Source organism: Theropithecus gelada, chromosome 2, assembly GCF_003255815.1.
Source record: "Theropithecus gelada isolate Dixy chromosome 2, Tgel_1.0, whole genome shotgun sequence".
Classification (NCBI taxonomy): Eukaryota; Metazoa; Chordata; class Mammalia; order Primates; family Cercopithecidae; genus Theropithecus; species Theropithecus gelada.
The window spans coordinates 156,102,326-156,125,850 of record NC_037669.1 but is presented as its reverse complement, the minus strand read 5'-3'; the positions used below and the strand labels follow the sequence as shown (position 1 = coordinate 156,125,850).

At 38.4% G+C, this 23,525-nt stretch overlaps 1 protein-coding gene and 1 pseudogene across 4 annotated transcripts in view; one reads left to right on the top strand and one right to left on the bottom strand.

Moving 5' to 3' along the window:
- Window positions 1–23,525, top strand: part of PPP2R3A (protein phosphatase 2 regulatory subunit B''alpha) — a 186,986-nt gene that overhangs the window by 85,074 nt on the left and 78,387 nt on the right. For all 3 annotated transcript variants that reach the window (XM_025376513.1, XM_025376516.1, XM_025376514.1), the window contains one exon: window positions 19,113–19,187. In XM_025376513.1, the coding sequence (XP_025232298.1) occupies window positions 19,113–19,187 (75 nt within the window). The remainder of the gene's footprint in view (window positions 1–19,112; window positions 19,188–23,525) is intronic.
- On the bottom strand, window positions 4,266–5,297 carry LOC112618891 (annotated as a pseudogene). The gene has a single exon (XR_003118137.1). The product of XR_003118137.1 is annotated as a proteasome assembly chaperone 2 pseudogene (transcript).

Genomic DNA, 23,525 nt, shown 5'->3' with positions numbered 1-23,525 from the left:
TGTAAAATAAGGATAAGTCTCAGGCCTGAATAAACCTCAGATCTATCAGAAGTATAAGTTTCTGGATTTGAATTTCTCACATTAGCCCTCATTTACCAGGTTGGCGGATATTTTTAACTGCAGACCTTCCTGAGGTTTCTCAGCCTGGAGCTGTGCCACAGTTCTGAGGTATTACACGGTACCAAAGCGTTAGGGTTGGGAGTTACTGCTGAGACATCAGCCATCTTTGGCTAGAAGATTCCCTTCAGATCCAGAGATCTTTGCTGCTTCTGTGCCATGTGTCAAGCCCCAGAACCCTTTGGTGAAGATACCTATGGCCCGTCTGACTAGATGCACACACAGCTGTTTTCTTTTGAGGTTTTAGCTGCCTCCCTAGGGTGTTGCCAGACAGCAGGGTCTCTTTGCTCCTGTCACCCACAGACTTCTTTCTTTTTACTGACACTAAGAGGTCTTCTACTCTGCAGAAATCTCCTGCTGCCGTGTTCCTTTATGCTCCCCTATCTCTGCCTTCAATTCTCCTTCCTTGTATTGTCTTCTTCCCTTTCAGGTAGGAGTGGGCTCCCTACTCAATACTTCAGGGCAGAGAAGAGAAGTGACCTCAAAATCTTCATGGCTTTTATGACACTGTGTGTATTGTAGGCTTAAATGCAGGGTCCACAGTCATTTGGCCTAGTTGACCTTTGTTAAGGTTTTAGAGAGAAAGAGATGTGCAACAGAAAGAGCCCGCTTGGGGAGTGTTTCTATCTAGGCCTTCCCATGGGAATCAGTTACATATCAGTATTGCACCTGTTTCTACTATGGCATTCTTCATAGCCTGAGATATTGCTTGTTAATATTCTTGTTTTCGTATCTACATATTTGGTTTTTCCAAGCAGATCACAAATTCTTTGAAGCTAAGATAAGCTTTTCCTGCCTGTTGAATATGCATCATTGTTACAGTAAATCCTTGTTAGTTCTTAGTATGTATACTAAAGAAGGGCATAAAATACGTGGAAATAGTTGAGGTTTTTTTAAAGTTGTATTCATGGCTGCCATGTTTTTTTGGTTTTGTTTTGTTTTTTGTTTTTTTGGAGACAGAGTCTCGCTCTTGTCGCCCAGGCTAGAGTGCAATGGTGCGATCTCGGCTCACTGCAACCTCCACCTCCCGGGTTCAAGGGATTCTCCTGCCTCAGTCTCCCAAGTAGCTGGGATTACGGCACCTGCCACTACACCTGGCTAATTTTTGTGTTTTTAGTATAGACGGGATTTCACCATGTTGACCAGTCTGGCCTCGAACTCCTGACCTCCAGTGATCCGCCCGCCTTGGCCTCCCAAACTGCTGGGATTACAGGCGTGAGTCATGGCGCCTCACCGCACCATGATTTTTTAAAAAGATTTTTGCTGAAATATACTCACACAAAACACCCAAATTACAAGTGTACTTAGTCAATGACTTTTCACAATGTGGGCATATCCATATAACTAGCACACAGATCCAAAAATAGTATTACCAGCACGTGCAAAGCCCATCATGCTCCATCTCAGTCACTGCCACCCAACAATAACCGCTACCCTGCCTAATAACACCATAGTACATAGATTTTAAATTATAGTAACAATTTTCCATGTTTAAAATACAAAGTTTGGTTCTGATTTTATTTTATGTTCAGGGCCCTTGGGCTTGTCTAATTTGCATCATGGCTTTGATTATCCTTAGACTCATCTGCTACATGGTTTTGTTCCCCTCAAAAAAATACTGATGAGAACGAAGATTCTTAATAGTTTTTGGCATTTAATTAAGACCATTTTACCTGATAATATCCAACATTAAATATTCCTATGTTTTGTGAAATCTCAAATCTTCAATATTTGAACTACATTGTAATAAAACATTAGGTTTTATTACCAGTTCTCTATCTGCTCTCCATCCTCACTCTCTCAATCCATTCTTGGCCTTGCTGACCCTACAGACTGCGTCTGTGGGGCTCTCTTGCTGACTAGCTTCTGGTTGGATCTGGGCAATGGGAAGCATTGCCAGTATTTGGGAGGACAGAGGAAAGAAAAGCTGGCATTTCTTCCCTGCTGTCTGCCTCGGCACAGTAACTATATCTCTCTGTAATACAGCTTCTGCTGGACAGCCCCTTGTCCATGGTCCTAGTGCCTACTAGACATTCCTCCTTCCCTTGTTACTTTGGCCCTCAGGACTATAACAGTATCCTCCTGTCAGTGGTCTCTGGGTGCCTCATTATTCCCTTGTTTGCTCCCTTCATCCTGCCCACAACTCTACATGGAGTCTTTTCATGAAAGCTTCATACAGTGAATTCTTCTTCCTGTGCGGACCCTACCCTGACAATGCAATTCCGAATTTTATGAGAGCTTTAATAAAAGCTTTGACAGGAATGTAAATTAAGTTTAGACTAAGAAAATTAGAAACGGACAACAACAAAATCATAATTATGAGTTAATAGACATTTATACTTCCCTTAAATCTAAGAATAAATCTTATTTTTATTTAAGAAATGGACTTGTAGAGTCTTCTGGTAAAAGAGACAAACTAAATAGAGACATTACCCTTCCATTTCCCAAGCCCTTCTGAAGTTAAAGTATAGAAATTAAAAAAGAATAAACCCATGGAAGCCAATGGAATGGTAGAGAAAATCAGTGTACAAGAAATCTTAACACATTTAAGGTAGAAAGTGACTGCATGTCTTTTGCAGGACTGTGGATGGAGCTGGAGGCCATTATCCTTAGCAAACTAATGCAGGAACAGAAAACCAAATACCACATATTTTCACTTATAAGTGGGAGCTAAATGGTGAGAACCTACGAACACAAACAAGGAGACAACAGACACTGTGGTCTATTTGAGGGTGGAGGGTGGGAAGAGAGAGAGGAGCAGAAAAGATAACTATTGGGTACTGGGCTTAATACCTGTACCTGTGGTGAAATAATCTGTACCACAAAGCCCTGTGACATGAGTTTACCTATGTAACAGACCTTCACATTTACTCCCAAACCTAAAATAAAAGTTTAAAAAAGATTCTGTGATCTTAAAATTGTAAATAAGTAGTTCAATAATAAATGGATTTATATGGACTAAAAAAAAAGAAAAAAAAGAAAAAGTGACCAGAAGTAGGCTAAGAAAACCACAACTCAGAATCAGGAGCCATCTGTGGGCTCCAGTAGAGAAGTGAGCTCCTGTTCTCATCAAGGCCCAGAGCAGCTGTAAATTCAGGGCTGACTGACCCAATGAGAGATACCGGAAATGGGGATTCATTGAAGGTCAATCACTAGTTGACTCCTTTCCTGGTTCACAAATGTAAAGTGCAGCCTGACATTTATTCACAAGCATAAACATACTAACAAGACAATAAAGCATGGTAAGGCTTCTAATGTGACAGCCACAGTTTAAAGTTCTCCTTATTTCTCTTTGTTCTGGCAGTTGGGGATCCAGGGAGGTCTCACCAGTTTACTCTAAAATAATGCCTGTCAGTCAACACACCCACCCTAAATGCACAGAACCCCGAGGCACATTTGGTACTCAAGAAAGATACCTGTTGAAAAATAGACCTACTTATATTTCCACAAAGGAAAATTATATCAACTACGTTGTCCTTCTTAAACATGAATGGACAACCAGGTATATGAGGAAAATGATCATCATTAAAGAAAAATAAAGGTTAAAAAAATATATACACAGAAAAAGCAGCCCAGAAAAGAAACAAAACTAATTCAGGAAACAGAAGAAATGAGAATTTTTTTGGGGGGGTGGGGGGAATAAACGTGGTGTTTTATTTTCTGGATTATAAAGTGAACAAATACTTAGATACTATTATTTCTTTCCCCAATGCTTTTGATTTCTAAGCACTTTTATTTTAAAAATGTAAATTATACAATTCCCCATACACACACACACACACATACACCTATAAACACATTAAATGCTACTTTGCCATGACAGCTCAGCATACTTGACAAATCTTTTTTTTTTTTTTTTGAGTTGGAGTCTCGCTGTGTCGCCAGGTTGGAGTGCAGTGGCACGGTCTCGGCTCACTGCAACCTCCGCATCCCAGGTTCAAGCAATTCTCCTGCCTCAGCTTCCCAAGTAGCTGGGATTACAGGCATGCGCCACCACGCCCAGCTAATTTTTGTGTTTTTAGTAGAGATGGGATTTCATCATGTTGGCCAGAATAGTCTGGATCTCTTGACCTCATGATCCGCCCGCCTCGGCCTCCCAGAGTGCTGGGAGTACAGGCATGAGCTACCGCGCCCAGCCTACTTCACAATTCTTTTTTTTTTTTTTTTTTTTTTACTTAGGAAATAAAATTTTATTGTACGAAATTCACATTTGTTGCATATGATGAAAAGCATGGCAAAGAGATCCTTAATCTTTTCCTTTGACATTTACGGTGAAGGTAATTTCCTAATATGTTCTCGGATCATACGATTTTTTTGTCTAGAATGTTTAACAGTTGTGTTGGTAGTAAGTGTTCTGGGTATAAGGTATAAAATGGAAAACAGATCAAAAAAGTGCCGGGGGAAGACCACTGCCAAAGAGTAATCTCCAAGAATTTGGTATTTTCCACCGTGAGGTAGATGCTGTGGGGTCATCACTAAGTGGTTTGATTATCTGAAGCCACTCATTAAGGTACTCAACGAGACCTAATGCATCTGGGATGTTGTCCCCTTCTGAAACAAATTTCAGCAGAACTGCCATTTGGATTTCTTTAGAACAGCTTTCATCATAGAGCGTTTTTGTGATGCCTCCCCCCGGAATGTGGATACAAAACTCGGAATCATCTATTTCTGGAATGCACCGGCTTTTTTCCATTTCTTGCCAGTTAAGGCTCTTTATTTTATTTTGAACACTTCTTTGCATGGAAGGTGTGAGTAGGTACCGGAAGGGAGTACTGCGAAGCTGCAGGTCATTGCGCTGATATGAATGGCTGCTCCAAAGAACAATGACTCTGGCACAGCCGCTGCTTTTCACCCAGGAAAGCAGTTTTTCACAGAACGGCTTTGATTTATACTTAATAAAAATGGATCTTAACTGAAGAGCCACCAGCTTTCTTGAAGGCAATGGAATATACTTCAGCATTTATACTAAGTTCTGTTGAATTTCCTTCCGCAGTCGCATATGGATTGTTTCCAACCATAGGCACAAGACAATCGGTATAGAAGTAACCAATCTTAGACATACTCAGTGTAGAAATAATCAGATCCATTGCAAGCTGGCCAACATTTCCAACAGATACTGCTGGCATTAGGAGGGTGAAGCCGGCAAGGTCGGGGGCCGACTCCCCGCAGAGAACGAACATGGTCGCAGGGGGGTGGCCAGCAGGGACTAAGCGTGACACCGGAAAAGCCACAATTCTTAACACTATTCTATGTGGAATACAGAATGCCTTTTTATCTGAATTAACATGCATTTAAACAAATTTAGTATATGTGAAAATAAAGGAATTATAAATCAGTAGGAAAGATGTTTAGGTAAAGGCATCATCAGTCAGCTCAGTAGATGTTGTCTACATTTATTTTCTACCTTTATAAAACAAGAACCTGCCAGGAGTCTTAGGTAAAGGGTAAAGTAACACATTTTTGCCCTGATGCCATCAGTCACAGTGCCATGAGATAACTGCTGTGTGTTTAGTCTCAATTTCCTGTTTGCAAAGAAATGCATTAATTCAGTTTTCTACTCATTATACAGTTAGGTTGTAGGGCTATAGATATCTCATTTGAGTTATTTGAGTTTTTTATCTTTATATCTAAAAATTTAATCTGAAAATAGTAAAAGTAGAAAACACTGATTTAAAACCTTAAATACTACTGCTCAGTGCATGTAATAAAAGTTAATGTTTATAAACATTTCAGTATTTTAAAGTATATTTCTTTAACTTCAAGAATCTTGACTTTCCTTGCTACAAGGCTTTTTTCCTCAAAGATTCCTTTTAGGCTTACTTTGGTGTTCAGGATCTCCAGTTATAAATGTAGAAGAGATGGGTGTGCAAGATAAAATTAAAAAGCCAGACATACTTTCTATCAAGCTGCATAAAGAGAAACATGAAGTACAAATGGATCACAGACCTGAGTCTGTTGTGTTGGTGAAAGGAATCAATATCTTTACATTGCTTAATTTTTTGATCAACTCTAAGAGATTAGTTGCTACCTCAGGTCCACAGGCAGGACTTCCTCCAACCCTCTTATCCCCTGTTGCTCTCCGAGGTGCCATAATGCAAATGCTTAAGACACAAAGTGTAAATGTGAAGATGCAGCTCTTTCTGGATACAGAGACCAGTTTAGTTTGGAGATTACAGGTCCTACCATGCCTCATTCTCTGTATTCACTGACCATGCTGCTCAGATCTTCACAGAGTGGGTCTTTCTCTGCAGTACTATATCCACACGAGCCAACTGCTGTATTTAACACCTGCCTGCCAATGGACAAAGTACTTGATACAGAGGTTGTTCATAAGGAGCTTACTAACTGTGGTTTTTACCCTAAGACTCTGGAGCAACTTAGAGAAATACCACTACTTGGGAAGCCATCTTTACGGAATGTGGTGATGAGAATGTTTTTAAAACAAATTACACATACTGATATAAATAAATGATTGGGGAGGAGAAACAAATCTGTGCAGAAGAATTGCAAACAGTTTAGTAGACACTGCAGTCTTAAAGAGCGGAGCGTGAATCACCATTCCTTAAGAGTGGGCTATGCATACTGATTTCAGGGTGTGGGGAGTAACTACAGTGGAGGAGCCTGGCAGGTACTACCTCAGCCTGATGATCAAGGCCAACATCAGCAGTCATCAATCATGTTGATAGTGTGTACCTTTGACAAGATATGCTGCAAAGGGCATGTTACTTCTGTGGCATTTCTCCCAAAAATCCATAAACCCAGTCTAATCGTGAGGAAAACATCAGGTAGATTCCAGTAATGAAACATCCTACATAATACCTGACCAGTACTCATCAGAACTGTCAAGGTCATCAAAAGTAAGGAAAGTCTAAGAAACTGTCACAGCCAAAAGAAGTCTAAGGAGACATAACTAAATAGAATGTGATGCCCTGGATAGAACACTGGAACAGAAAGAAGACATCAGGTGAAAATTAAGGAAATGTGAATAAAGTATGGACTTCAATAATAATGTGTCAATATCAGTTTATTCATTTTGACAAGTGGACCATATAGTAAATGTAAGGTGTTAATTATTGGGGGAATCTGGGCGCAGGGTGTATGGGAACTCTCAGTTCTGTTTTCTTAATTTTTTTTATAAACCTAAAACTATTCTTTTAAAAAAACAGTCATTTTAAAAAGTACTATATTAAGGAAGGTTATATAAAATAAGAACCATAAAACAAAAATAACCTTTATCTTACACCATATATAAAAATCAACTGAAAATGGGTTAAAGACTTAAATGTAAGACCTGAAACTGTAAAGAAAACATCGGGGTTTTCTTTGTGACACTGGTCTTGGCATTGATTTTTTTTTTTATATATATGAACCCAAAAGCACAGGCAGTAAAAGAAAAAACAGACAAATGGAATTGCATCAAAGTAAAAAACTTCTGCACAGTCAAGGACATAATCAACAGAGTGAAAAGAAAACCTACAGAATGGTAGAAAATATTAGCAAACCATATATCTGGCAAGGTGTTAATATCCAAAATTTGTAAGGAACTCAAAACAACTCAATAGCAAGAAAATAACCTTATTTAAAAATGGGCAAAGGCAACAGGTATATGAAAAGACGCTCAGCATCACTAATCATCAGAGAAATGCAAATTAAAGCCACAAAGTGATATCATTTCACCTTCTCCCTGGTTAAAATGGCTTGTATCAAAAAGATAGGCAATAACATGCTGGTGAGGATGCAGAGAAAGAGGACCCCCCTGTACACCGGTGTTGGGAATGTAAATTAATACAGCTACTATGGAGAACAGTGTGAAGGTTCCTCAAAAAAACTAAAAATAGAACTTCCATATGATCCAGAAATGTCCAAAAGAAAGGAAATTAGTATATCTGCACTCTGTTTATTGCAGCACTATTCACAATAGCCAAAATATGGAATCACCCTAAGTGCCAATCAGTGGATGAAGAAAATATGGTGTATATATACACAATGGAATATTATTCAGTCATAAAAAAGAATGAAATCCCGTCATTTGCAGCAATATGGTTGGAACTGGAGGCCATTATGTTAAATGAAATAAAGCACAGAAAGATAAATATCACACGTTCTCATTCATATGCAGGAGCTTAAAAAGTGGATCTTGTGAAGATAGAAAGTAGATTGGTGGTTACCAGAGACCAGAAAGGGGAAAGGGGAGGGAGAAGATGAACGGAAAAGAGAATATAAATGTATTTATTACCACTGAACTGTACACTTAAAATGGTAAATATGGTAAATTTTATATTTATATTTTATCTCAATACATTTTTTAAATAGCAAAGAATCTGAATAGACATTGCATAAAAGGAGACAAACGATGGCCAACAGCTATATGAAAAATGCTCAAAATCACTATTAGAGAAAAGTAAATTAAAACCGCAATGAGAGATCATGTTACACCTGTTAGAATGGTTGTTATCAAAAAGACGAAAGATAACAAGTGTTGGAGAGGATATAGAGAAAAGGGAATCCTTGCACACTGATGGTGAGAATGTAAATTGGTATAGCCATTATGGAAAACAGTTTGGAGGTTCCTCAAAAAATTAAAAATAGAACTACCATATGATCCTACAATCCTACTACTGGGTGTATATCCAAAGGAAATGAAATCAGTATGTTGAAGAGATATCTACACTGCCAGGTTCATTGCAGCATTATTCACAATAGTCAAGATACAGAATCAGCCTAAGTATCAGTGAATGGAGGCATAACGAAAATGTGAACTAGGTATTGAAGGAACATACCTCGAAATAATAAGAGCCATATATGACAAACATCGCACTGAATGAGCAACTACAATGGTATTGGAAGTTCTAGTCAGGGCAGTCAGGCAAGAGAAAGAAAGAAAGGGCATCAGGAAGTCAAGCTATCCCTGTTGGGAGACGACATGATCCTAGATCTCAAAAACCTGCTAGTCTCAGCCCAAAAGCTTCTTAAGCTGATAAACAACTTCAGCAAAGTCTCAGGATACAAAATCAGTGTGTAGAAATCACTAGCATTCCTGTATACCAAAAACAAGCCAAGAGCCAAATCAGGAATGAGCTCCTATTCACAATTACCACAAAAAGAATAAAATGCCTAGGAATAGCTAACTAGGGAGGTGAAAGATCTCTACAAAGAGAACTACAAACCACTGCTCAAATAAATCAGAGATGATACAGACAAATGGAAAAACATTCTCTGCTCGTGGATAGCAAGAATTAATACCGTTTAAATGGCCATATTGTCCAAAGCAATTTATAGATTCAATGCTGTGCCTGTTAAACTACCATTGACATTCTTTACAGAAATAGGAAAAGAAACTACTTTAAAATTAATATGGAACCAAAAAAGAGCCCTAATAGCCAAGGCAATCCTAAGCAAAAAGAACAAAGCTGGAGGCATCATGCTACCCATCTTCAAACTGTACTACCAGGCTACACAGTATAGTACCGGTACAAAAACAGATACATAGGCCAATGGAACAGAATAGAGAACCCAGAAATAAGACTGCACACTTTGACAAACCTGACAAAAGCAACTGGGAAAGGATTCCCTATTCAATAAATGGTGCTGGGATAACTAGCTAGCCACATGCAGATTAAAACTAGATGCCTTTCTTATATCATATGTAAAAATTAACCCAAGATGGATTAAAATGTAAATGTAAAGCCCACAACTATAAAATCCCTGGAAGACAACCTAGGAAATACCTTTCAGGACATAGGCACAGGCAGAGCTTTCCTGACGAAGACACCAAGAACAATTGTAACAGGAGCAAAAATTGACAAATGGGATCTAATTAAACTAAAGAGCTTCTGCACAGCAAAATAAACTATCAACAGAGTAAATAGACAACCTACAGAATGGGAGAAAATTTTTAGAAACTATGCATCTGGCAAAGGTCTGATATCCAGCATCTATAAGGAACTTAAATACATTTACAAGAAAAAAAGCACCCCATAAAAAAGTGAGCAAAATACATGAAAAAATACTTTTCAAAAGAAGACATGCATGTAGCCAACAATCATATGAAAAAAAAACCTCAGCATCACTGATCTTTAGAGAAATGCAAGTCAAAATCACAATGAGATACCATCTCACACCAGTCAGAATGTCTGTTAGTAAAAAGTCAAAAAATAACAGATACTGGCAAGGTTGTGAACAAAAAGGAATGCTTATACATTGTTGGTGGGAGTGTAAGTTAGTTCAACCATTATGGAAGACAGTGTAGCAATTCCTCAAAGACCTAAAGATAGAAATACCGTTTGACCCAGCAGTCTCATTACTGGGTATGTATACAAAGGAATGTAAATCATTCTCTTATGAAGAGACATGCCACGTATGTTTATTGCAACACTGTTCATGATAGCAAAGACATGAAATCAACCTAAATGCCCATCAATGATAGACCAGATAAAGAAAATGTGATATATATACCCTATGGAATACTATACAGCCGTAAAAAAGAATGAGCTCATGCCCTTTGCAGGTACATGGATGGAGCTGGAGGCTGTTACCCTTAGCAAACCTAACACAAAAACAGAAAACCAAATACCACATATTCTCACTTATAAGTGGGAGCTGAATGATGAGAACACAGGGACACATAGAGGGAAGCAACAGACACTGGGTCCTATTGAAGGTTGGGCGGGGGTAGGAGGAGGGAGAGGATCAGGAAAAATAACTAATGGGTAATGGGCTTAATACCTGGGTGATGAAATAATCTGTACAACCAAATCCTCTTGACGCAAGTTTACCTATGTAACAAGTCAGCACATGAGCACCTGAACTTAAAACGTAAAAGGATAATATGGTATATGTACACGATGAAATACTAGTCAGCTTTAAACAAAGAAGGAAACTCTGTTATTTGCAACAGCGTGGATGAATATGGAGGACATTATGTTAAGTAAAGGAAGCCAGGCACAGAAAGACAAATACTACATGATCTCAGTTATAGGTAAACCTAAAAATGGTAAACTCATAGAAGTAAAGAATATAATGGTAATTACCAAATAATACGGTTCAGCTCTGTGTCCCTACCCAAATCTCATGTTGAATTGTAATTCCCAGTGTTCAAGGTGGGGCCTGGTGGGAGGTGATTGGATTACGGGGGTGGTTTCTAATGGTTTAGCACCATCCCCCTATCTCATATAGTTCTCATGAGATCTGATTGTTTGAAAGAGAGTAGCACCTCCCCCTTGCTCTCTGTCTCTCCCCTGCTCACCATATGAAGACGCACTTGCTTCCCCTTCGCCTTTCACCATGATTGTAAGTTTCCCAAGGCCTCCCCAGGCATGCCTCCTGTACAGTCTGTAGAACTGTGGGTCAGTTGAACCTGTTTTCTTCATAAATTACCCAGTCTCAGGTAGTTTTTTGTAGCAGTGTGAGAATGAACTAATAACCAAGGCTGGGAGGATGTTGGTCAAAGGACACAAAATTTCAGCTAAATAGGAATAATTTCAAGAGATCCATTATACAACATGATTACTATTGTTAATAACAGTGTATCCTATTCTTGAAAATTGCTAAGACAGTAGATTTTGTGTTTTCACTACAAAATAGTGAGGTAATACGTATGTTAATAATTCAATTTAGCCGTTCCACAATAAATACATATTTTGAAACAACACACTGTACGTGATATGTACAATTTTGTCAATTTAAATAAATGTAAAAAAGAACAAAAAAACAAAACAAGAATAAACTGTATGAAAACAATGCTGATACAAGAAAAAGCTGTTAGAATTTTAAAATATAAGTACCGAAAGCTCAGCATAAGACCTGGAAACTAAAGTTGAGGATATCTTTCAGAGAGAAAGAGAGAGAAAAAGAAAAGGGACATAGAGGACCACTTCAGGAATTTTAATATCTAATTAATTGGAGTCTGGGGAAGAAAAAAGGGGAAAAGTGGAGAGAAAAAAATCATCGAATAAAATAATACATAATTATTTTGCAGCGCTAAAATATATGATTCTTTGGTTAAAAAGAACCACTGAGGCCAGGCACAGTGACTCACACCTGTATTCCCAACACTTTGGGAGGCCAAGGCGGGCAGATCAGTTGAGGTCAGGAGTTTGAGACCAGCCTGGCCAACATGGTGAAACCCCATCTCTACTAAAAGTCCAAAAATTAGCTGGGCATGGTGGCATGCAGCTACAATCCCAGCTAATCAGGAGGCTGAGGCAGAAGAATTGCTTGAACTTGGGAGACAGAGGTTGCAGTGAGCTGAAATTGCACCACTTCACTCCACCCTGGGTGACAGAGCAAGACTGTCTCAAAAAACCACTCAGTGCTGACAATTATGATTTTTTTTAAGACACATGCATAAACGTGTCCTTAAAGTTTTAGAAAAATGTAGATGAAGAGTCTAGAATGGTATTAGATCCTCATTGGCATCCCTCAGGAAATGGATTTGAACTTAGATTTCTGTATCTTGCCGACCTACTAGTTAGGAATGAGGTTCACATAAACCTGATTCCTGGATATTCATGAACTCAGAAAGTTTATCTCCTTTATAAGTTACCTCTTTATTTCTTAAACAGTTACTTGCGCATACATTGCAGCAAAGTAAGTAAACCAAGAAAGAGGAATGCGTGAGATCTAACACACAGTGGATTCAATCCAGAGAAGTAATAAAGGTCAGTGTCAGGATGATAACTGAAGAGCAGCCAGTTCAGAAGAGAGAAGGTAAAATTCCCCCAACCAGGTCTTGTCCATGATGTGGGAGAGGGAGGTGAGGAGCAACTCCACGCAATACAGTTACATTTGAATAAAAGGAGGCTGGGCGCGGTGGCTCACGCCTATAATCCCAACACTGTGGAAGGCCAAGGTGGGCGGATCACGAGGAGATTGAGACCATCCTGGCTAACACGGTGAAACCCCGTCTCCACTAAAAATACAAAAAATTAGCCGGGCGTGGTGGCAGGCGCCTGTAGTCGCAGCTACACAGGAGGCTAAGGCAGGAGAATGCGTGAACCCAGGTGGAGGTGGAGCTTGCAGTGAGCCAAGATCACGCCACTGCACTCCAGCCTGGGCGACAGAGTGAGACTCCCTCTCAAAAAAAAAAAAAAAAGAGAGAGAGAATAAGGAAACAAGGCTATGATGAAGCCTGTGTCAATAAGTTAAACAATTAGAAACGCCAGGAAAAATGAAAAAACTATGTAAGACAGCCACGATCTAAACAAGAAGCAGACTAAGATATGGCATAATTATGAACAGCTGATGCAGTTAGAAAAGACAGTTTAACCTCGTCAGAAACAGTCTCCTTTGAACATTCCAAGACCCTGATGCTGGACCTATACACAATGAAATACGTTCCTCATAGATTGCCTGACCTAACATTCAACCATATTTATATAGTCAAAATATCACAAAAACATTTTAGTTTATAGCATCTAAAAATCACTGTGTGGGTAACCTGTAGAAAATTTTGTCGTGGTTGTGGAAAAGTATGAAAAAACCCTGCACGACATAAAAGTCAAAATATTGCCCAAAAAATGTGAAGGTAAAAGAGGGAGAAGAAGAGAAAATAAGGATGGGGTGCTATTATCCTATGTAAAAGGAAAGTAAGGAACTAAGATGAATGAAAATTAGATGGATAAATACAAGTTTTGCACCTTACAAAGAGAGTCAACCGAAGAACTGAACATCATAACCTCAAATATTGGGATAGGGGAGTAAAGTAGGACAGTATAAATGAGCTAAATCCACATATTTCCCAGCAAAGAATCAATATTTTCTAAAGTTGATAAAGTAATAAAATAATTATTATATGGTTTTTAATTAGATTTTTGTTAAATATATGTTTAGTTAGAGAAGTAACCAGCAAAAGACCTAAAAGTATAAATGATTGGAAAGAAGTGGGGCTAAATAAGGTGGGAAGGTTAGTAGAATGTTTATTTATATAAATACTTGTATATGCCTTGATTTTATACTATGTGTATATATATATAAACTTTTTAAAGTTTTTAATATGGGGAATTTTGAAATGCATACATACTGGTATAGCAGAGCCTTATGTACCCCTCAGCTAGTCCCAGTAATGATCAGAAATTAAGAAGGCAGAAAATAAAAAACCAATAGCACTTTTAACAAATTGAAATTGTGGTTATGGGAAAATATTAATAAAAAACTAATTTGATTAAGAAAAAAGGGAGAATACACTAATATACAAAATAAGAAATAACAAGGAGGATCTCGCTCTGTTGCCCAGACTGGAGTGCAGTGGCACCGTCACAGCTCAGTGCAGCCTCAACTATGTGGGCTCAAGCAATTCTCCCACCTTAGCCTCCCGCATAGTTGGGATGACAGATGTGCACCACCACACCCAGCTAATTTTTTAATTTTTTATAGAGACAAGGTCTCGATATGTTGCCCAGGCTGGTCTTGAACTCCTGGGCTCAAGTGACCCTCCCGCCTTGCCCTTGTAAGTGTTGGACTTACAGGTGAATCACTGCACCCAGCCAGAAGAAAGTTTTTTAAAATCAGAAAAGGCTACTTTGCAGACGTCTAGGGAGATAAATTTGAAAACCTAGATGAAATGGACAGTTTTCTAGGAAAATACATATGACCCAAATTGACTCCATTTGATTTAGAAAGGTAAACAGACTTTTATAGAATGAATACAGATATTTATTACAAAACTGCACAAAAAAGCACAAGGCCCAGGTCGTTTTACAGGGGAATTCTACCAAACCTTCAGCAACTGGATAGTTCAAATGCTCCATAAATTATTTCAGAGTATTGAAAAGGAAGGAAAATTTCAAACACCTTTTATGAAGCAGGTATAACACTGATACCTAAATCAGGAAAAGACAATCCAGAGAATAAAACTGCAAACAAATATAGCTTCAAGATTAATGATAGAAGGTAATAAAATATTACCAAACAATATACCATGACCAAGTGGGATTTATTCCAGGAAGGCAAGATTGTTTTAATATTAGGATATTTATTGTGTTAAGCTGTTCTTGCATTGCTATAAAGAAATAACAGAGACTAGGTAATGTATAAAGAGAAGAGGTTTAATTGGCTCACAGTTCTGCAGGCTTTACAGGAAGTATGGTGCTGGCATCTGCTCAGCCTACGGTGAAGCCTCAGGGAGTTTTCAGTCACGGCAGAAGGACAAGAGGGAAGCCAGAATCTCACTTGGCAAGAGCAGGAGCAAGGTGTGGGGGAGTTGCTGCACACTTTTAAACAACCAGATCTCACGAGAACTCACTATCTCAAAGACTGCACCAAGAGGACGATGCTAGATCATTCAAGAGAAATCCACCCTATGATCGAGTCATCTCCCACCAGGCCCCCATTTGCAACACTGGGGATTACAATTCAACATAAGATTTGGCAGGGAAATAGATCCAAACCATATCGTTTATTAATGTCATATGTTATATCTAAGGAAAAAAATTCTCCATATTTTAGATACTTTCTTAACATGATGAAATATCTATACCTTAGTGTTAAAGCCAATATTTTATTTAATGGGAAAACACTAGAGGCACTTCAACAAAGATCAGGAACACGGCAAGGATGCCCACTGTCTCCACTACTATTCAGCATTTTACTGTAGTAATTGTATAAGAGAAAACAGTTAGAAGCATAAGATTGGTTAAAGAAGTAAAAGTATCTTGTTGCAGATGACAGTAAAGTTTGAAAATTCAGAAAAAATTAGTAATAAAACTAACTCAGTAAAATAGTACAGTAGGAGGAAATAAAATTAACATAGAAAAATCAATATATTTGCCACTTCTGACCAAGAAGGAGTAACAGGGACTGGATGTACCTTCCCACTTGAAACAACAGAAAATAACAGACAGGAAATATAAAACAATGGTTTTTCAAGATGCTGCACATCAGGCGACAAACGAGTGATTCATTCCTGAGAGACAGAAACAAAGTGAGTCTTATGATTGAGAGAGTGTACCACCTTGAGAGAGTTTTCAAGTCATAGTGCAAGAATGGGAAACCTGGGCTGAGTTAAGTGGGCTCCTTGAATTTAGGAGACAGAGCCTGAGGGTCTAAGAGAAACAAGATGACTAGAATTCTCAGGACAGAGTACCAAAGAAGAGAGAACTGCATGGAGAACAATCCTCAGAGATCTTCAGAAGTTCCTCCATGAGTATTCAGCAGAGTACTGATCAGCAAATAGATGAGGAAACTAACCAAAGCTGAACAATATATGGTATCAACCTAAGTATTAGCGAACGAAGGCATAAAGAAAATGTAGTGATGTACACAATGAAATACTATTCTAGTAGTAATGGACACCTTTCACACTCAGATTTGGTTTCAAATACCATTCTCCAGTGAAAGGAACCAGGGCTTCTTAGACAAAAGGTTGGTATACCAGAGCTACGGCAAGGAAAATACAAGATAAACATGGGTCATCTTATGCCAGAAAATATGAAAGTCCCCATAAAAACACAGGGGCATATCAAGAGAACACAGGTGGCCGGGTGCAGTGGCTCATGCCTGTGATCCCAGCATTTTGGGAGGCCAAGACAGGCAGATCGCTTGAGACCAGCCTGGGCAACATGGTGAAACCCCATCTCTACTAAAAAACAAAAATTCGTCATGGTGGCACATGCCTGTAATTCTTGCTGCTTGGGGCTGAGGAAGGAGGATCACTTAAACCTGGAAGGCAGAGGTTGCAGTGAGCCAAGATCGAGCCACTACACTCCAGTCTGGGTGACAGAGTGAGACCCTGTCTCATTTGTAAAAATAAAAAGAGAACACAGGAGCCAACCTGAAGGAACTCCTAGTGGCCAAAGCTAGATCAATTTGAGCAACAAAATGATGATAGTATAGGATTATAACCGACAGAATGAAATTAATACCAGTGAGTCTGTGCTGTTCAGAAAAATGAATAGGCCGGGCATGGTGGCACACGCCTGTAATCCCAGCTACTCAGGAGGCTGAGGCAGGAGAATTGAATGAACCCAGGAGGTGGAGGTTGTAGTGAACTGAGATCGCACCACCGCTGCCCTCCAGCTTGGATGACAGAGGAAGACTCTGTCTCAAAAAAATAGGAGAGAAGAGACAGCTCTTCCTTGTAGAAGATTTCCAATTAAGAAATGTAGACAGAATATAGACAAAATCACTATTAAGTAAACACTACAGTGTAAATGTTGCAGGCATAATCTAACAATAGATACTAAAATGAATGAGAGAAATTCTGGGGAGAAATAGGATATTGACACTCTCAAAAGTATCTGCCCCCATGATATTTATCAATTATTAAGGGAAAATAGCAATTTTATAGTGGAGAACGCAGCAGACACACTTGAACTAAGTGTGATCAAAGTTAACATCACCAAATGAAGACATACCAACATCACATACCCTCTGTATTATGTATGCCCAGTGATGCACTGAAAAGGACGCATCACTTCTGTGGTTCTCCTGCCAAAAATGTGTAACCTTAATCTTGACCAGACATCAGACAAAACCAAATGGAGAGACATTCTACAGAATAACTGACCAGAACTCATTAAAAGCATCAAAAGCATAAGGAAAGACTGACGAACTTTCACAGATTGGAAGAGACCAGTGAGACACAAAAGCTAAATGCAGTGTAAGATCCTGGAAAAGAAAAAGACATTAAGGGAAAAACTAGTGAGATTTGATTAGTTTAATGTCTTACCCATGTTCATTTTCTGGTTTTGATCATTATACTATTGTCTGTGACTTGTTACCATTAAGGGAAACTGGGAGAGGAGCACAGGAAATTTTTCTATAATAATTTTTGTAAGTATAAGATTATTTCCAAATAAAAAGTTAGCCAGGTGTGTTGGCTCATGCCTGTAATCCCAGCATTTCAGGAGGCTGAGGCAAGTGGATCACTTGAGGCCAGTAGTTCAAGACCAGCCTGGCCAACATGGTGAAACCCTGTCTCTACTAAAAATACAAAAATTAATCTGGTGTGGTACTACATACCTGTAGTCCCAGCTACTCAGGAGGCTAAGGCCTGAGACTCACTTGAACTCGGAGAGGCAGAGGTTGTCATAAGCCAAGATTGTAGCACAGTATTCCAGCCTGGGAGGCAGAGCGAGACTGTCTCAAAAAATGAAAATTATGTAATATGTATAATAATAAGTCTTTAAAAAGTTAAAGAAATAAGTCAATTTGTTTGAGACTATATATTGGTAAGTATTATAGCTAACTGCTCTGAAGAAACAGAGATATACTTGATGTCTGTTGATGACAAGCCAATTAATAGATTATATCTGTAATGGCATAGCTGTTTCCTCTGGTTAATTAATATTGTGATTATCTCTATTAGATCCTCTGGGCTCATTCCAAATGCTTTAAAAATATAATTAGGAAATAAAAACAGTATTTTAAGGTTTTAATATTCTAATAGTCTTCAATGAGAACAAGATTAAAGATTTAAAAATAAATAAAATTCTAATTTGAGAAATGATTTACCCACACAATTATGATAAAATCTGATGGGCATTAACTGGCTTGCACAGCTTAACAAAGACACATTCAAACTACTTGACTACATGGCTGCTTTTTTTTTCCAAAAAGAATTTCCCATGTTTTTAGATTATGAAAGAGGATCATTTTCATTGGCTTGCATCTACTGTCCACCACATCCTTTCTGTGTAAATACACTTTACATAATACCTCTACAATAATCTGTGGCATCAGATGAATTGCCTTGATGTGCTGTTGATGTGTTAGAATTACAGTACATACCTCGGAGACATTTGATTCACAAATTACCTAACATAGCTAAAATCAAACTTTAACTTTTTTTGAAGTATACTGTGTATACAGAAAAGCACGCGTAAGTATGCTTATAATGAAACTTGAATTTAATAAAGAATTAAATTTTAAGTGCATTATTCATTATTCTAAAATAGCAAGTTTGCTCAACTGGCAACATATTATACGGGAAGGAAAAACTTCTATGGGCATAATCTTTGTATGTTTGTTAATTTAGTTTTGGTTTTGATCTTTTTCAGGATGTGGTGGATACCCACCCTGGTCTCACGTTCCTGAAAGATGCTCCAGAATTCCACTCCCGCTACATCACCACGGTAGGCTGAGTCATCTTTTTTCTTAATATAACTCCATAAGTCACCTTTTTATTACCATTTGCTATCCAGAATTTCAAGTATCTGTGCAAAAGGTAACATGGGTTATAATGATTATTTTAAGTAGAAGGAAGGTAAAATAAAAGTGAATTCATAATTTCGTTTTTATCTATTTTCCTTCTTGTTTGTGCCCAATACTTACAAAATTAAAGTAATATATTCCTTCTCTCTGGTCTTATGAGGCATATCTTTTTCTGTGTTATGAATATGATATTCATTTGATCTTTAGCATTTCCAAATAAGACTGAAAAGAATTTTCAACAGCCTGTCCCTGTTCCAGAAAAAGATTAATCTCTAGTACCTCAAACTTAGAACTGGAAATGGATAATGAGAAAATAGCTTGTGTGTAATCAGAAAACAAACGATGTAAGAATTTAAAACAACATGATCATAATCTCATTTTGTGAGGAGCTCGCACTCCCTGTTTCTCAGGCACAGCCTCATTTGGTTAGTCCCAGATAGGTCAGGAATTATGAGTGAGCGCACACAGGCCCACAGGGCATGGAGTAGCCATTTCATGCACTCCGCCCTAGCTTCCACATTATCTTTGGGGACATTCCACAGACCAGCCCCAGGGCCGTTCACTGACACATTCTCAAGTGAGATGGCCCTGGCCTGTAGCTCAGATTCCTCAGCTAAACAGGGTAGTCTCCTCTGAGGACTACCCTCCTATACTTAGGGTACAGTTTGTTAGCCAAAGATATGTTAAGTCCTGCCGAGTTACAAAATACTACTGTTTTCTTTTCCTCCTATAGGAACTTTATTTTTCATTCAATGCTTTTGCATTGGCTCTCATGTCAGTATAAAGCTCTGTAAGATTTTATTTGAGCCAGAAGGTGTCACTGTTATCTAAGACAATCTGAGAGGTTTTTTTTTTTTTCCTGTTAACTGTGACACTAAATTACCTCTACCACAATTAACCTGGCCTGTCGCTCCCATTTCAAACTTGGTTTATTTTTAATTAGTCTCCCTGTTACCACCCTGATTGCCCTGTAGTCTAGCCTCCACAAAGCAAACAATTGTCCTTTTAAAAAGTCAGCCAGATCATGTCACTCCTCTGCTCAAACCCTGCAGTAGTTTCCCAGCTTACGTAGAATAAAAGCCAAGTCCTTGCCAAGACTCTCCATAATCCTCCCATATCCTGGCAACCCCTATTCTCTCATCTTATCTCCTACCTCCCACTCCTTTGCTTACTCTGCTTCAGCCACCATGAGCAAACCAAACCCATTTCTGCCTCACATACTTTGTTCTTCCTCTTTCCTTTGCTTGGAATGTTCTTCCTACAGATTTCCACATTGTCGCTCCCTCACTTCATCCAGATGTCTGCTCGGTTCCCTTATTTAGTGAGGCCCTCCCTGATCACTCTCTGTTTTTGTAACCTTTCTTCGTCTGCCCCCTCCCCCGACACTCTATTCCTTTGTCCTGCTTTATTTTTCTTCTTAGCTCCTATCATCTGATATTTAATTTTTTGTTTGTTTATTGTCCATCTCCGTCTCTATAATATAAGCTCCACGCAAGCAGGAACTTTGTCTATATCCTCAGTACCTAGAATACTATCTGGCATATAATAGACACACAGTCAATATGTACTGAGTGAATACGTGAAATTATCCCTGTTTAAGAATTCTAGGCCAGGCACAGTGGCTCATGCCTGTAATCCCAGCACTTTGGGAGCCCGAGGCAGGCGGATCACTGGAGGCCAGACATTCAACACCAGCTTGGCTAACGTGGTGAAACTCCGTCTCCACTAAAAATATAAAAATTAGCCATGTGTAGTGGTGCACACCTGTAGTTCCAGCTGCTCATGAGGCTGAGGCACGGGTATCACTTGAACCCAGGAGGTGGAAGTTGCAGTGAGCCGAGATTCTCGCCTCTGCACTCCAGCCTGGGATTCAAAGCAAGACTCTGTCTCAAAAAAAAGAATTCTACACTAGCTCTGGCTGCAATCGCAAAAAGAATTATTGGGTTCTAAATAGTGACTGTTCTGAAAACTCAGGGCATATTAACAGCATAATTTAGACTCTTAAGAGTTAGAAAAGATCTTAGAAATAAACTAGTCCAAACTAGTTGGAATTAAACTAGTCCAAACTGTTGGCATGTATTAGAGATATTAAAGAACAAAAGAGTGAAATGGAAATAAATTTTCTTTGTGGTTTCCAGTTTGATATTTCTTTTTTTTCTTTCATGATCTTAATGAACACATAGTTTGATATTTTTTGAAGTACTTGGACATTCAATGGTATTTGGTCATCTAGCAAGTAGTCCCCAGGAAGTTTTTTGGTTTTTGTTTGTTTTTGAGATGGAGTCTCACTCTGTCACCCAGGCTGGAGTGCAGTGCCGCAATCTCGGCTCACTGCAAGCTCCGCCTCCCAGGTTCATGCCATTCTTCTGCCTCAGCCTCCTGAGAAGCTGGGACTACAGGCAACCAACACCACAGCCGGCTAATTTTTTGTATTTTTAGTAGAAACAGGGTTTCACCGTGTTAGCTAGGATGGTCTCAATCTCCTGACCTCATGATCCACCCACCACAGCCTCCCAAAGTGCTGGGATTACAGGCATGAACCACCGCACCCAGCCATCACCAGGAAGTTTTATGATTTTAGAGTGAAAAGCCATGAAACCATTTTGTTCACATATAATTCACATTTTCTAAGAAATAGTGTCGTGTTAATAATAGTTGAACAAAATGAACTACACTGGTGAATTAATAGAGTACAGTTAATTATCTCTGCTGTAATATTTTCATGGCATTTGTATATAACTTTACATTTGTTAAATTTCACTTTGTTGTTAGCATTATGCTGCTTTATCTCCAATGCACAAAAGTGAATCCATTACTCAGAACTAGTCATTTAAGTGTAAAATACTTGTGATAAAATGATAATATGGCAACTCAAAACAAAAATACAAAAATGTTTATATATTTACTATACATGAATAGTAAACAAGACCTAATTGGGAACATTTCGTGTGAATATGTACTGAGATAAGTGAATAACTGCCATTGTGATAAACTCACAAAAAGGGCAAATTAAAAGTATAAAAACGATTATCTGGAAATGGAATTTTATTAGACTGGTTATCTGTTCTCCTCAGTGCCTTTTCTGTTATGAAACTTGGTCAGATAATGGCATGAAGTCATTGAAACCATTGCATTATTTCAGAGTACATTGAGTTTTTCTAGAACAAATGTAAAATAAGGCCTTCTAGCATGAAGTTAATTTTGTTGTTAGACATAAAAGTGACCAAACTAAAAAGACAACATCATTCTCTACCCTGCTCACAGCAAAAACAGTTAAGATCACACTATTTCTAAGAAACATATAAAGATCAGCCTCAGAATTAATGACAGATATCTCAGAAAAAGCAGAATCAGTTATGTGACTCTATTGAATGTTATATAATCTTCATGGCATACAGTACAGAAAGAACAATTAATATATTACGTTTGCATGCTAGTGTTAGTTATTTCAGTTTGCGTTTGGAAGAAACCACTGACACAGAGTATGATTCAAATATTAGCTTGTGTGTGGTACATATATGACGAAGGAAAAAGTTAGAAAATTTTTATTTTCTATGTATCATTGAAAATCTGTTATAGGAAAAGGCTATTTGTTTAGTTAATTATTTTGCTAGCTGTTTTTAGACTAGAAAGATAGACCACCAGCTATGTGTACAGCAAAGAAGGACATCATTACCCAAAAAAGAGACTGAACCTATAGTCAGTCTGTCTTGTTTATTTCCAAAAAGAGTTAGCAGTTGAGAAATAAGCCTTTGATAGTGAATGAAAATGAAAATTAGAAATACCAGCAAATGATAGCCCTTGAGTGCAGTTTTGCATGCTGTGCAAAAATTGCCAGTGAATGAAAGGTTTTGTTTATCCAAACCAACATATGCCAACTTTTGAGGAAAGAAGTGCTCTCTTGAGTTTTTAAAATTAGCGATGAGATTTAAAATACTTCTTTATGACACTGGTGCTGGCAGCAGAGATATTTCTGTGGCTTGCTTCGATGGTGTGTCTTAGTGATATATTCAGTATCTTGATTGGCCAGAATCCACCACTGTAGGTTGAAATGCCAGGATTTTCCTTGCGGAGGACAAGGTACTGATTTTCCCAAGATGACTAAGGTATAGTGGAGACTGCTCACACTAAGAGCTTACCAACTCTTCCCTCTTGAAAACTTTCCCTCTTCAGAGAAAAATATATATATATTTTTATTAGATATATTTTTTAAAGTCCTAACTCTACAGAAGACCATGAAGAAATACTTTTCTGAGCCA